The following is a 13,319-nucleotide window of genomic DNA, read 5'->3' as shown; positions in this document are numbered from 1 at the left end:
TGGATTATGGGAATATGGTGTTTTGTGAATGTTTTATTGGATTAATAGTTTTTTTTTCTGATCAAAACTTGTTGTATGGTGCATTTCTTAGACAGCTGTTCTATTTGTAGGACAGATACCAAATGATAAACCTGTATTCTGTTCATGAATAATACTTTATTTTAGTGATACTGGGTGTATATTGGTGCTTTGTTTCTGGCAAGGTACACGGAGGAGGACTGGTGTCTCTGGCTTAATGGGAGGTAGCTAATGGGAAAGAAGGCTATTTTTGGCCTGTGTGAAAACTTCTATTTAATTTGGACTTGGAGCTGGAAATGGCACACATCCCATTTGGGAATTAGGTATTTGGCTGTTTGTGCAATTGCATGTATGGCTTTTGATAGGGAGAATAAATTCCAGGTATCAGTATTAGTAGGGTAAGTACACATTTAGGCAGCAGCAAAGGTTGCCAAAGATGGGTATGCGTAATTTCCAATTTATGTGGAAACTGAAATGGAGAGTGAAAAGGGAAGATAATAGCCAGGTAAGAATGCATTTATGAAAAGAACGTAACACTCAAATGTGGTCTGCCACTGTATTTTGATAGTTTTCAGAGGTTTTTTTGCCCCTTCTGTAGTTAATATTTTGTGATTTTATGGAAACAATTAAAGTTAAAAAAGAAAAAAGCAAGAAATATCCGTATTGGCATGGGAAAGTTGTCACACTTCCATTAATAGATTTGGAATGGGGGAGTGAATAGTTATTAAAGGTGCTTACTGGGTTACAAGATAAAACGAAGCTTCTTACTAAACATAGAAGTACTACCTAGTGATTTGGTATTTTGAATAATCAAATAGTTCTGGATTAGGTTAAATAATGCATTAAATGAGATGTGTTATTTCTAAATGTTTTCCCAATTCTTTGAGAGGCTCTTGACCTTCATATACTTTATTCTATGTGATAATTTTTTTGTTTGCTTTTTTTCTGTCTACATTTTCCTTTTGATTCACTTTTTCTTTTTAATCCAAAAACTGTCTTTTGCCTTATGGTTATAAGGATAAATGATTTCCCAAGCTAGCTAGAAAAATAAAAGTGCACCAATGGGTCTATCAACGACTGCGTCTACGTGCAGTAGATGATGTTGGTTGTTTTGAGACAAGGGCCGTTGTCCAGGTGTTCTTTGTGAAGATGAGCTGATACCTGTGAGGTGAGCTTCTGGTGTTTTCAGAAACGGAGAAAGCAGAGACAGCAAGACTTGCTGAAGCATTTAGTGTTGACCTAGCTCTGTAAATTTGGAAGTCTGTAGAGATTTTCATTTTGGCAAATTGGATATGGTTGGGCAGCACTGAATAAATTTTAAAAACCGTCCCCATGTTGTGACTTGTTTGGGGATTATATAACTAGTTAGTAGCAGTTTGGAGTAGGACTTGAAAGTCCTACTACCCAGGCTCACAACTGTACTGCTCCTCTGCATACCGGCTTGCCATGACATGTGGGTGTCTTTCTTGCTGGGGTATGCAGTTTTCTGGTTTCAGAAGTCATAGCTGACATTACATGGAAACGGAATGCATTGAAAAAGCTACTGGTAAAAGAGTTTAAGTGAAATGGAATGAAATATTCTGCCAAAGAATAATTACGTTGCCTAACAGCTTGATGAGCTTAAAGAGATTAGCAGATTCTCACTCCTGCCGCTGTATTCTTTTAAGTGGCTTCGGAACAAGAAAAATTAACAGTTTTATAGGGATGTCAAATGCCAACCAGTCATAACATACCAAGAGAAAACCCGTAAGATTAACAGCATTTTCAGACTGTCCAGTGATGTTGGTGTAATGGCTTATAAAAGCAGACTTAAAGCAAATCTTTCTTTGCTGTTGGAGAGAATTATTTTATATAAGTATCTCATCTCTGCCTAATGTACTCTTTAAGGTTTTGTTTATGTTCTTACAAAGTTTTTTTTTCTTCTCCAAATAAAATGTGTTTGTCGTAAACAATGACTCAAAATGTTTTTAAGAACTTAAAAAATTGTCTAATACTCTTTGGCTTCCTATTGAAAAGCAATAGGAATAGAGACCCAAATTCTCTTTTGCATTCTAACAGTTATCTTCCCAGGCTTTCTGAAGTTTGACTTTTCCACAGAGTGATTTTCACATTTTTATTTATTTGTTCCCCGCTCCCCCAAGAGGGAACCAGTCTTTGACCTGTCAAGTACATATAATTAAAATAATTGGGGACATACAATGTGCAGAGCATAATTATTTTCTTCTTTTCACTTTTTCCTGCTTTTTGCTTACTTCTCTGGTTGTTTTCAGGGCTTAGTTTAGTGGAAAGTGTTCAAAATTTCTTTATCTAACAAAATCTGCAAAAGTAAATAGCTGAGAGTTCTGGATTTCTGATAGGCAAAGCAGAAAAGCTGGCATTCAGAAGCAGCTCATTTCTTCATTACGAAAGCATTGAAAACTCAAGTATTGCGAGGGCAGTGCCTAGAGCAGCTGCCTTTAGGAAGCTTTGCGAATGTCCCTCTCTGACCTTCCCTATTATTAGTCTGATTGTTTAGGCCTTCAGGCAACATTTTTGAATTCTTTTTGTTCTACTGTATTCCAGCTTTTAATTTCAAAACAGCTTTGTGTGAGAGACTTTCTTGTACTTGCATTAAACAACCTTGTATTTATTTCTTGACATCAGACTAGAAAAAATGCCAAACTGTTTTCTTCCAATGTATGGTAAAAGCAGTTGAGACAGAGGAAGCAAAAAGGACTTTCATAAACTGGCTTGATCACTTTTAGTGGCTATTGATAGCTTACCTCAAAAGTTCATATAAAAATGATGTTTAAGTCTGGGGAGGAGCTACCCTTCCCTTACAAAATACAGGGAATTTCTGAGCCTCCCCTGGGAAGTTAGCAAGGGCAAAATTAGCTGATCCAGAGCTCAGAAGAGTTGGGTAGTCAAAGGGATCTAGGAATGCTAGTAACTCTAATCTGCGCTAGGTGACCGAAACCAGGAAATTAAAACCAGGCTTTAATAGTGTTCTGATATGACATCTCTTACCTGTAGAGCTAGTACTGGTCTAGGCTATCAAGTATAAGCACTAGTACAGAGAGAACCTAAAATTTTCTATAATAAAGGTAGCTAGCAGCAGAGAAGCTTTGCAGGTCTGCTGAATAAACTTTAACCTGATGGTTGGGTTAAATGGTTATACAAATGTTGCCCCTTTCTTTCATATACCAGGAACCTAAATCTACTGGTTATAGATGCAGTTGTTCAGCTGCTCCAAAACTGTAACAAATATGTTGGTTTTATTTCAGTTTTTATACTGCACCCTATTTTTTTTTCCTTAAATAAATTTTCTTCAAAATTACTATTGTTATGCAGGTCACTTTTAAGTGCACATAGATAGGTTTCAAATCTAGTCTGTCTAGCAAGCTATAATTTGACTAACTGCTGTCCTCTTGATACAGTTTCTCCTTTTTTGATTTAAAAAACCCCCCTTTTATTAAAATCAAATTGTACTAAGTTGAGGCTAAACAAATATAAAATTTAAATATGGCATTTCAAAATTACAAATCTTCTTACTGTTTTAAGTCAAATATGTGGTTATTTACTGTGTAATTATACTGAGGACAATGAAATTTAGTACAAATAAACCATTAGGAAATAATAAAAATAAATAAATAAACATTAATGTTGCTCACTTCCTTCATCTAGTAAACTGTCCTAAGAGTCAACTGTCACATACTGTTTCATTGTATTCAGTAGGGCAATAGCAAGTCATACCAGATAATACCGAAGAGATTTTTGTGTGGTTGCTACAGTATACTGACAACCTGATGCCACCTTCTGACATAGAGGCATCTCTCATTTTTAGCATTCATGTAAAAGATACCTTAGAAGCTCTGCAACTGAAAATCATTTGATTTGCACTGATGACCTCTGCGGTCTTCGGTCTTCCAGGAAAGTTCGGATGATAAAGTAAGCATGTACAGCTGATTGCACTAACGATTCAGTGTTAGGTGTAGATTAATAACACTTCAGTTCTAGCCTTTCTTTGAACAAATCTGCCTTTCTTTATATCATTCCATAGATGAGCAAAATAAATGCCGGGAGCCAACGTTTAATGTTGTTCTTGGATTACTGAGACCCTTTGAATTCTGGAACTCTAAAAAACAAATGGAGAGATTTACAGTTTCAAATGTTAAAGCCTGTAGGTGGGTGTGTTCAGTAAAACAGAATATTTAATCTGTTCAGATGAAAGCAGTGTATGTATAGCTTAACATAGTGAGCATGTTTCTTTCCTTTAGAAGAAAATCCTATTCACGTATATTCATGTAAGCAGTTTAAGAAAGTCTTCAGTAAAGTATTCTTATAAGCTCCGTGTCTCAAAATACATGAAAACTTAAATGCAAGTACAGAAAGAACAAAGGAGACTGAAACAAAAGAAATGGCAGTGCAAACCAGAACAGATAAGATGATTTTAAGTTAAAACTTAAAAGCAGGTGTTGGAGCTGGCAAGATGAGAGATGCAAAAACTGTAGGTACAAAATGGGATGTTTTTTCACATAGAGCTGGGCAGCTCAGTAAAAGCCGTAGAAGGTGAGAAAGGAAAAATACAGTCAAGGATTGCTTGGAGATTCTTTAAAAAAAAAAAAAAAAAAAAAGACCACTAATGCAATGGGAAGATCTGAGTCAAGAAGTAACAAGGTGAAGGAGAAGGGACTAGGTGCTTAAGAGAAGCAATACTGTATTTGAAAAGGCTTTTGAATGGCAGCCTGAAATGAAATCTCGGATATACCTACACATACTAGAGATTGTATGTGGGGGAAAAAAAATCACTCAATCCAAAACTGTCTTGCAAACAAGTTGGCTGATATAGTTACTACAGCATATTAACAAACACCTTTCTGTGTAAAGGCAGCTTTTATTGGCGACCAAGTTATGTTTTAAAGTACTGGCTCTTTGGAAAAAATATGCCGTACTGGTAAAAGTAGCTCCACAGTACTAGAATTATTGAATTTGTGATTGCTGTGTCATTGTAGGTGTTCTGTAATAATTACTTGCTCATCCTGGTTATTTGTAACTGGTTCAGTTTAGGAAAGGAACGATATGGAGAAGGAAATAAGAAAAAAACAGTTGAAGGCAAATCATTTCTCTGCCTTTACTGTAATAAAATTGCGAAGAGCTGGTGATAATTGAAGACCCTCTTGATCAAATGCGTCAAAAAATTGTTCCTCAGTTTAGAGAGAGACTTGCTCTCAGGAAAGTCAGGGATTATTTAACAAAAACTAGAGATACAAACTGCTGCTGAGGGGTCTGAGCTTTTTTGGAGGCTGTTAGAGCTTTGCTTTTGCATATAAACAGTTCCAGAAATCTTTTTCGTCTGTCCTTCCGTGAAAATGAGCAGTACTTCTGCAAGACAGCTGCCTGGCTTCTTGAAAAAACTGAGGCTCTGGGAATCTGAAATAGGTGAGAATTGGATAGATACTCTGGGCAAATTCAGCCGGTTCGCAGGGAGCCGGGAAGCCCAGGTCCCATTATAACAGCAGCAGAACAGTGCAGTTCTCTGCTTGGCAGAGGGAAAAGCAGCAGCACAGCAGCGAGGGAGCTGTGAAAGGCAACAAAGGTGCAGCTGACCCTGTGCCTGCTGAATTCATCGCCTTGGAGGGGGGTATGCACGTTTCGGGGGGGGGGAGAAAGGGGGTGTATTTGCTACTTTAGCTTATTCTGGTTCTACAAGTGAAATAAGCTATACAATGAACCCTGTTTTATGCCAGTTTAAGCATTTTTACATTTGGGCTTCTGCTCATTTTAAAAGGAAGTCAGATCTCGTATTTCTGTGCTGGCATAAGTTTATCTTGGCTTAATCTTATGAAAAATACATACAGTTGCATATTGTCCATTTAAAAAAAAACAAAAGAAGAAAAAAAGTTATAAATGAGATGACTAAAGACAAAATATAAATCAAATGCTGTAGGTTTCTGAGATGAAATACCTGGGTTGGGAGAACTCTACCTCAGCCTAGTCTCTAGTCATATATATATATGCATGCATATGCGCTTTTCCATATTCTTGTTACATTGTTGGTTTTGATGTCATCAGATATTACTAATTTTATTTCTTTAAAGGAATCTCACATGTGAAATGTATGTGTATCCATGTCTTAGCTAAAAAATGAATTTAAGTGACTTGTATATAAGCAGTGGCATTAGAAGTTCAAGTATTTATGTGTAAGAATAACTGAGGAAATAATGCTAAGAAATCTTATTTTGTGTGGTATCTTTTGGGATTTTATGTTTTAATTTCCTAAAATGGTTTCTAGAGTTTTTTTATTTTGTTTTGTTTTTTTATATTTTTTTTAGAGTTTTTTTGTTTTTGTTTTCTTTCTCAAAGAGCTGCTAGGGTAAATGGTAGCTGTAAACCTAAGGGTAGGCTGCGAACTTTTTCTTCTAAAGCCTTCCTTTCATGTTTAGCCAAGTGAGAGGCTCAAAATGAAAAGTAAACTCTGGCTCAGCATATCTTCATGGCCTTCTCTCCTGGGGAACAGGCAGAGAGGCAGACCGAAGGCTGAAGCTGTTAGACGCAGTGGCCGGAAAGGCCCCGGTTGCTCGGATGGGGAGTGTGCAGATGTGCTGTCGGGGGCCTGGAGACGGTGCAGCTGCAGGAGAGCCCTCCCCAATCACCCCCAGTTGCTCTGACTTTGGCCTTTGCATGTACTGGAGGAAAAGTCATTTGCTTTGTTTCTCTTCCGGGTCGTTTAACCGTTTATCCTTAATCATTGACAGTCTGCCTGCGAACAAGTGCTTAATTCCCTGAACTTGAAATTCCTTCTTGAAATTATGGAGTAGAATCATTTTTATTTAATGTGGGGAATGTGGAGGGCGGAGTTGGGAGGGTGGAGAGGGAATCAGCGGCAGCAAGCAGCGTTTCCTCTTCTAGGTGGAGGGGGGTGGTTTTGTTTTTTCTTCTTACTGTACCTACAATGAATTTTTTCTTCATTCTATCTCAAACTAGTGTTTCTCTTGTCGTGTGAATCAGAACTGCAAAGACCTCTTCTGCAAGAAGAGCAGGCCCAGCTGGCTCCCCCTTACCAAGAACTGATGCCCAGGGCCTCTTGATTTTCTTGTCATTTTACTCTGCTGAACATGTGGAAGTAAAAGATAGCACATACACTTTTGTTTTGTTTTTTAAATGTTCTGTTTTGGTCCCTGAATGTCCTGCTCAGTCAGTTAGGATCAGCAAATTCCTTAGTTGATATATTACAGTCTTTTTCCCTATCCAGGTTTCTACAGAGTATGTCAGTATTGTTTACAATGTGGGCCAGTGCAGTTAAGTGTGATCTAAATAAACATATTGTTTGCATCATTCTGAAGCTCAACAGCTGTTGGGAACGACTGTACGAAAGCTGCTAATATAATAGATTAAGTACCCACCCAGAATGCAATAGGTGGAACTGTGATTTGTATTCATACGTAAATCATATTCATCTGTACCTGTATATATGGTTATCCTTTGACTTTTTGGTATTGACAGTAGACTATTAAATATGGTAATCTTGAAGATATTATTTATCCATTCATGAAATCTGTTTATAAAATCATGCACAAAAGTTAAGGGTGTCCAAATAAATTGGATTATATTGAAAGACAAAATCTAAACCGTTAAGTGTGAAATAAATCATCAAGCACTCTGTCTTCTGACTAACAAGACAGACTCTTTAAGTGGCAATTCCTTCTGAGAATTTCCTTGCACTGTGTATCTCCTGAGATATTGCGTGTAGAACTCCAGTTTATGATTTCCAAGCATTTGCAGGATAAGAAGGTGATCAGGAGTTGTCAGCCTGGATTAACCAAGGGGAAATCACACTTAACCAATCTGATAGCCTTCTATGATGGAATGACTGGCTGGGTAGATGAGGGGAGAGCAGTGGATGTTGTCTCCCTTGACTTCAGCAAGGCTTTTGACACTGTCTCCCATAACATCCTCATAGACAAGCTCAGGAAGTGTGGGCTAGATGAGTGGACAGTGAGGTGGATTGAGAACTGGCTGAATGGCAGAGCTCAGAGAGTTGTGATCAGTGGCACAGAGTCTAGTTGGAGGCCTGTAGCTAGCGGTGTCCCCCAGGGGTCAGTACTGGGTCCAGTCTTGTTCAACTTCTTCATCAATGACCTGGAGGAAGGGACAGAGTGCACCCTCAGCAAGTTTGCCGACAATACAAAACTGGGAGGAGTGGCTGATACACCAGAGGGCTGTGCTGCCATTCAGAGAGACCTGGACAGGCTGGAGAGGTGGGCAGAGAGGAACCTCATGAAGTTCAACAAAGGCAAGTGCAGGGTCCTGCACCTGGGGAGGAATAACCCCAGTCACCAGTACAGGCTGGGGGTTGACCTGCTGGAAAGCAGCTCTGCGGAGAAGGACCTGGGAGTGCTGGTGGACACCAAGATAAGCATGAGGCAGCAATGTGCCCTTGTGGCCAAGAAGGCCAATGGTATCCTGGGGTGCATCAGGAAGAGTGTTGCCAGCAGGTCGAGGGAGGTGATTCTCCCCCTCTACTCAGCCCTGGGGAGGCCCCATCTGGAGTACTGTGTCCAGTTCTGGGCTCCCCAGTTCAAGACAGACGTGGCTATACTGGAGCAAGTCCAGCAAAGGGCCATAAAGAAGATTTAGGGGACTGGAGCATCTGCTGTACAAGGAGAGGCTGAGAGAGCTGGTACTGTTCATAGTTTTCAGACATTGTAGAGGAATCAGCTGAAGAAATCCCAAGGATATACATCAACTGAATTTTTTTTCTGTTTTTTTTTTTTTTAAGTAACTCTTTTTAGCTGTGTTTAAAAATGCATTAATAAAGGGGTTGTTCCAGGATAAAATAAATTGTCTTTAATAAAGTGAGATTTGTTTTTCAAGCTGGTAAACACTTCCATTATGTCTTCATTCTTAGCATTCTGTGCCTGTGAAACAGATAAGGTGAAAAAATTAATAAGCAAGTCAGACAAGCAGAAAACATGCCTTAAATGTTTTACAGAAAATTTGTTATCATAGTACTATATTTTTCTTTGCAGCATTGTTCTGTTAGATCTCTCAAATGCTCTGGCCAGGATATTTTCCAGTAATTATCTTTGAATTGTTTAACTGATGAAGTTAATGAATTTGGACATGAGGGTCAAAACATTACCATTTTTGTTTTGCCTCTTTTTTGTCTAGTATTAATTCAGGGTTATTGAAAATCATCATGAAATTTAAAGAAAAGGATGTTAAGATTATACAGTTCTCAAGCTTTTCTTACATATTTGGGTAAAATCAGTAGAAATAATTTTATTGTGGATATTTTTACTTTGCAATTTTATGCATTTGTTTTCATAGTCTTCCCAAAAATGTTTTATAAATCCTATTTAGTAATACATATCTAATTCTAATGATTTATTTTTCTTCTTTAGGGGGTACCTCAGTTACCATGTGCCAAAGCATTGTATAACTACGAGGGAAAAGAACCTGGAGATCTTAAATTCAGTAAAGGAGACATCATCATTTTACGTCGACAGGTGGATGAAAATTGGTATCATGGAGAAGTCAACGGCATCCATGGCTTTTTTCCTACCAATTTTGTTCAGATCATTAAACCTTTACCTCAACCTCCGCCTCAGTGCAAAGCACTTTATGACTTTGAAGTAAAAGACAAGGAAGCAGATAAAGACTGTTTACCATTTGCAAAGGTAAAAACAAAGTAAAGTTAGTATTTTAGTTTAATTATTATTCATTGACTTGGCTAAGAATTAGTATGACTAATGTTCCATAGTCTTGTCTGCGTGTTTTTTTTGATGGATCTGCACAAATATGAAAAAACAAGGGCAATAATTCTACAGGTATTTCTCCTATATACACTAGTCTTACCTTTCTTCTCCTTGTAAATTGCATATAATTTCTCTCTGAGGTTTTATTTTTGAGAATGCAGTTTTTCATAATTGTACTATTAAATGTTCTCAGTTTGAGACATAAACTTATGAATTAAATGTACTCCATCTTGTAGAGAAACACTGATTTTTAATTTTTGAAGTAGATATCAATTTTCAGTTTTGCTTTTAGTAAGTGGCTTTTTAGGATCTAGTTATTAGATACAAAGTACTACTGAACTCTCTAATATTACTAATTGCCTTTTGGAAAATATTACATTTCTTCTTTCTTCATTGCTATTGTAACTTTCTCTCTTGCAAAGCACAAAATGAAATCAGGTTTTAATAGAAGTCAGAGCTGTTTTTTCAGTTTCTGATAGCTTATCAGATTTCACAAAAATGTTACAAGATGAAATGTAAACTAATGTTTCTGTTCTGCCTTCAGCTGTTAAAATGGAAAGGATGGCTAAAAGCATAAAAGCAAAAGGCTTTAATTCTTTTCATGAAACCAGTGCAAATGCATATGGACAGACTGTTTTTTGCTACACAGAACAGTAACACTATCAAGGATTATTGGTATTAGCTTGTGAATTTTGATTAAATTGTTGGCAAACTATGTGTGTGTTTTTTTTTTTTTTAAATCTACAGTCTTGTATGGATATATGCTTCCAAGTTCTTCTATATGAAATAATTATGTATTTCAGTATAAAGAGAGCAATGTTTAATGTGCTAGTAAAACCTTTTTATGTAACGTTCTCAGAACCATATTTAAAAAAGCTCAGAGTATATCTGAGAAGTCATATCAGTTACTAGCATTCTTACATAAGTAGGAAAACAACATTGAGGAAGGTTGGGTAATGAGTCACTTGAGAAGTGAAAAGATTGAGGTTCTGTTGCTTAATGCTAGGACTTAAGAGGAGGCTGATAGAAGACAACAGACTGAACGTAGTGGGAAGTCTGTTACTAAGGTCAAATTCAGATGACCAAGATGAGTTGTAGATAGTTAGCAGCAATCCACCAAAACAGGGAATGGAATGGTTGGAGCCCGCTTCTGTTGCAAAGGCTGCATGTTCATATTATGAACTGCCTTCTGTACCAGTTCTTTTCCATGTGCTGCCTTCTCTGATTACCCGCGTGCTGTGGAGGCAAATTAAATTAGAAGTTTAATTGGAGCTGAGAGACATAATCTCTGCATGTTCACGCAGGACGACGTTCTGACTGTAATTCGCCGAGTGGATGAAAACTGGGCAGAAGGAATGTTGGCTGACAAGATAGGAATATTTCCCATCTCGTATGTTGAGGTGAGTAAAGCTGTGCCCTGAGTAAGGCTGTGTCCACAAGGTATTTCATTTTGTAGAAAGGAACTGCTGCAATTTATTTATAGCATTTCTAAAACTATTAGTACTGATGATCATTCTAAAATAACCAGAGATTATTTCAGATCTTAGGTTATTTATATATCTATGTGCTTAATTTGGGAATGTTCATGACCTCAGCAGTTCAACCATTGATTTTTGCTTACCCTTTTGATATCTGTTTTCATTGTATGGAATCAGAATGAAAGCACTTGGAGGCAATCACTGTGTTTTCTTGTTAATGCTTTGGGTCATCCAGTCAATCACAAACCACACTTACACACAAAATGAAAACAGCCAGTGAGTCAGAGAAATAGTAAGCTTTGCCCTGTCTCTAATCCCTACCTCTCAAAAACAAAGGAGCACAGCTAGAAAGTCAGAGAAAATAGGATACGGCGAAGCAAGTAAAGCAATGAATTACATCCAGCAGACCCTTAGGTGAAATCCTCTGTCTCTTCTTGCATTTCTGATATGTGGTAATGACAGTTTACAGAGAGAAGCAGTCCTTGAGAAATAGTTTCCCCAGCCTTTTAGTGTTTCATAGATGGAAGCCACTACTTTGTCCTCTATATAGAAATTAATAGGTGATTAAGAGCAGTGTGTGCAGCTGAAATAATAATTATTGTCATTTGCATTGCAGAAGGGCATAGAGGCTTGGAATAGTGATTGCCTTTTTCTGAAAGGTTCACTATAGATACGTGGTAAGATACACTTCTTGCACTGAAGAGATTCTGTTTAAATAAATGAGGCAGAAGGATGAAAGAAAAGAAATAATTCCACGTTACAAGAGGGATGAGAAATATGTACCTCAGGTCATAGAAGAAAGGTGTAACCATACCAAGAATTGAGCCAGGTCCTATTAATTCAATTTCTAAATATTCTCATGAGATAGGAATTTAATTTAAAAAAAAATTACAAACCAACACAGAAAACTCATTTGAAAAAGGAAAAGTCTATTTTTTTTTTTTTTTTTTTAGCTTGTTTTAAGGATCAGCAGGTGTATATATCTGGGGAGAGAAAATTTCACATGATTTAAAAAAAGTTTTTCAGCCTGCTCAGTGAAATTCTGGCTTCAGTTTAAGAACTCTTTAAAAGCCAATTTACAAAGTTCTCACCCCTGACTATTCATTCCTAGCTCCTTGCACTTACTGCCCCTTCAGTTCAGCCAATACAGCTATTTGTAGTGCTTTTTTAAACTAGATCACTCAACGTATCCAGGTTAGGGAAAGCTTTTTCCCGGTGCTGCCAATTGGTCAAGCTACTTAACTAGCAACTTGGTTTCTATTTCTATAAAAGTTTGCAAAATGGAGACTTCTTTTTGGAAACAATTTATGTAACAAATGATACTCAGAGATAGTCACAAAATATATTTCACCATTGAAGTTTTCAGACAAATTCCAGCAACTAAGAAAATGTATCTTCAATAACCCTTTTAAGATTGTGCATAGCTTCTTGAATGGCTTCTCACATTAAAATGATTTGGGAAATTGAGAATGATAAATATGCCCAGAGAAATATTTTAGGTCACATAGATGATATTTTTATAGCATATACTGAACGGAAACACATGCTATTGTGAGAAGTCAAATATGCAGAAAACTATCAGTTTTAGTTTTGAAATTTCTGTTTTCTGAGATTACACAACAGTTTTTATCTCCTTGAAAATATGCAGTTGATACAAACAAAGGTATATTAAACCATTCTTAACTTGTATGTTGTTATTCCTAAAGACACTGAAGACTAAAATGAATGCATATATTTGAGATAATTTTGATATGGTATTATTAGTCATATTTCCAAATCCTGTGATCATTGCCTACTTTTGTCATAATGATGTCATAATGATGTCCTTGCCTTATGTGTATGTCAGTCTACATTCTCTTTAATGGCAATTAGTAGCTGTATTTACCTGAAAGTTTCTAAAGTCATTTACTTCGAAATGAGTGCAGTCTCTTATGCTTATTCTGTAGTAAACGTGTGTCTGATACTTGCAATGTTTCTTGTACTATGAGGCGGCAGAATGAAATTCTAAATATGTTAAAGTCCATGAAGAACTTTATATTTAAGGAAAGTGGTTTACCTGGAAAAACACTTTATGAGTCAATATTTG

The 13,319-nt window shown here is 37.0% G+C and overlaps 1 protein-coding gene across 2 annotated transcripts in view; it reads left to right on the top strand.

Annotated features, from left to right (window-relative positions):
• The window catches only part of SH3RF1 (SH3 domain containing ring finger 1), a 95,686-nt gene that overhangs the window by 49,176 nt on the left and 33,191 nt on the right, over positions 1-13,319 (top strand). For both annotated transcript variants that reach the window (XM_067297895.1, XM_067297894.1), the window contains exons 3-4: positions 9,402-9,677; positions 11,060-11,155. In XM_067297895.1, the coding sequence (XP_067153996.1) occupies positions 9,402-9,677; positions 11,060-11,155 (372 nt within the window). The remainder of the gene's footprint in view (positions 1-9,401; positions 9,678-11,059; positions 11,156-13,319) is intronic.

Source organism: Apteryx mantelli, chromosome 5, assembly GCF_036417845.1.
Source record: "Apteryx mantelli isolate bAptMan1 chromosome 5, bAptMan1.hap1, whole genome shotgun sequence".
Classification (NCBI taxonomy): Eukaryota; Metazoa; Chordata; class Aves; order Apterygiformes; family Apterygidae; genus Apteryx; species Apteryx mantelli.
Note: the sequence above shows the minus strand (reverse complement) of the source record. Positions and strands in the feature narration are given on the sequence as shown.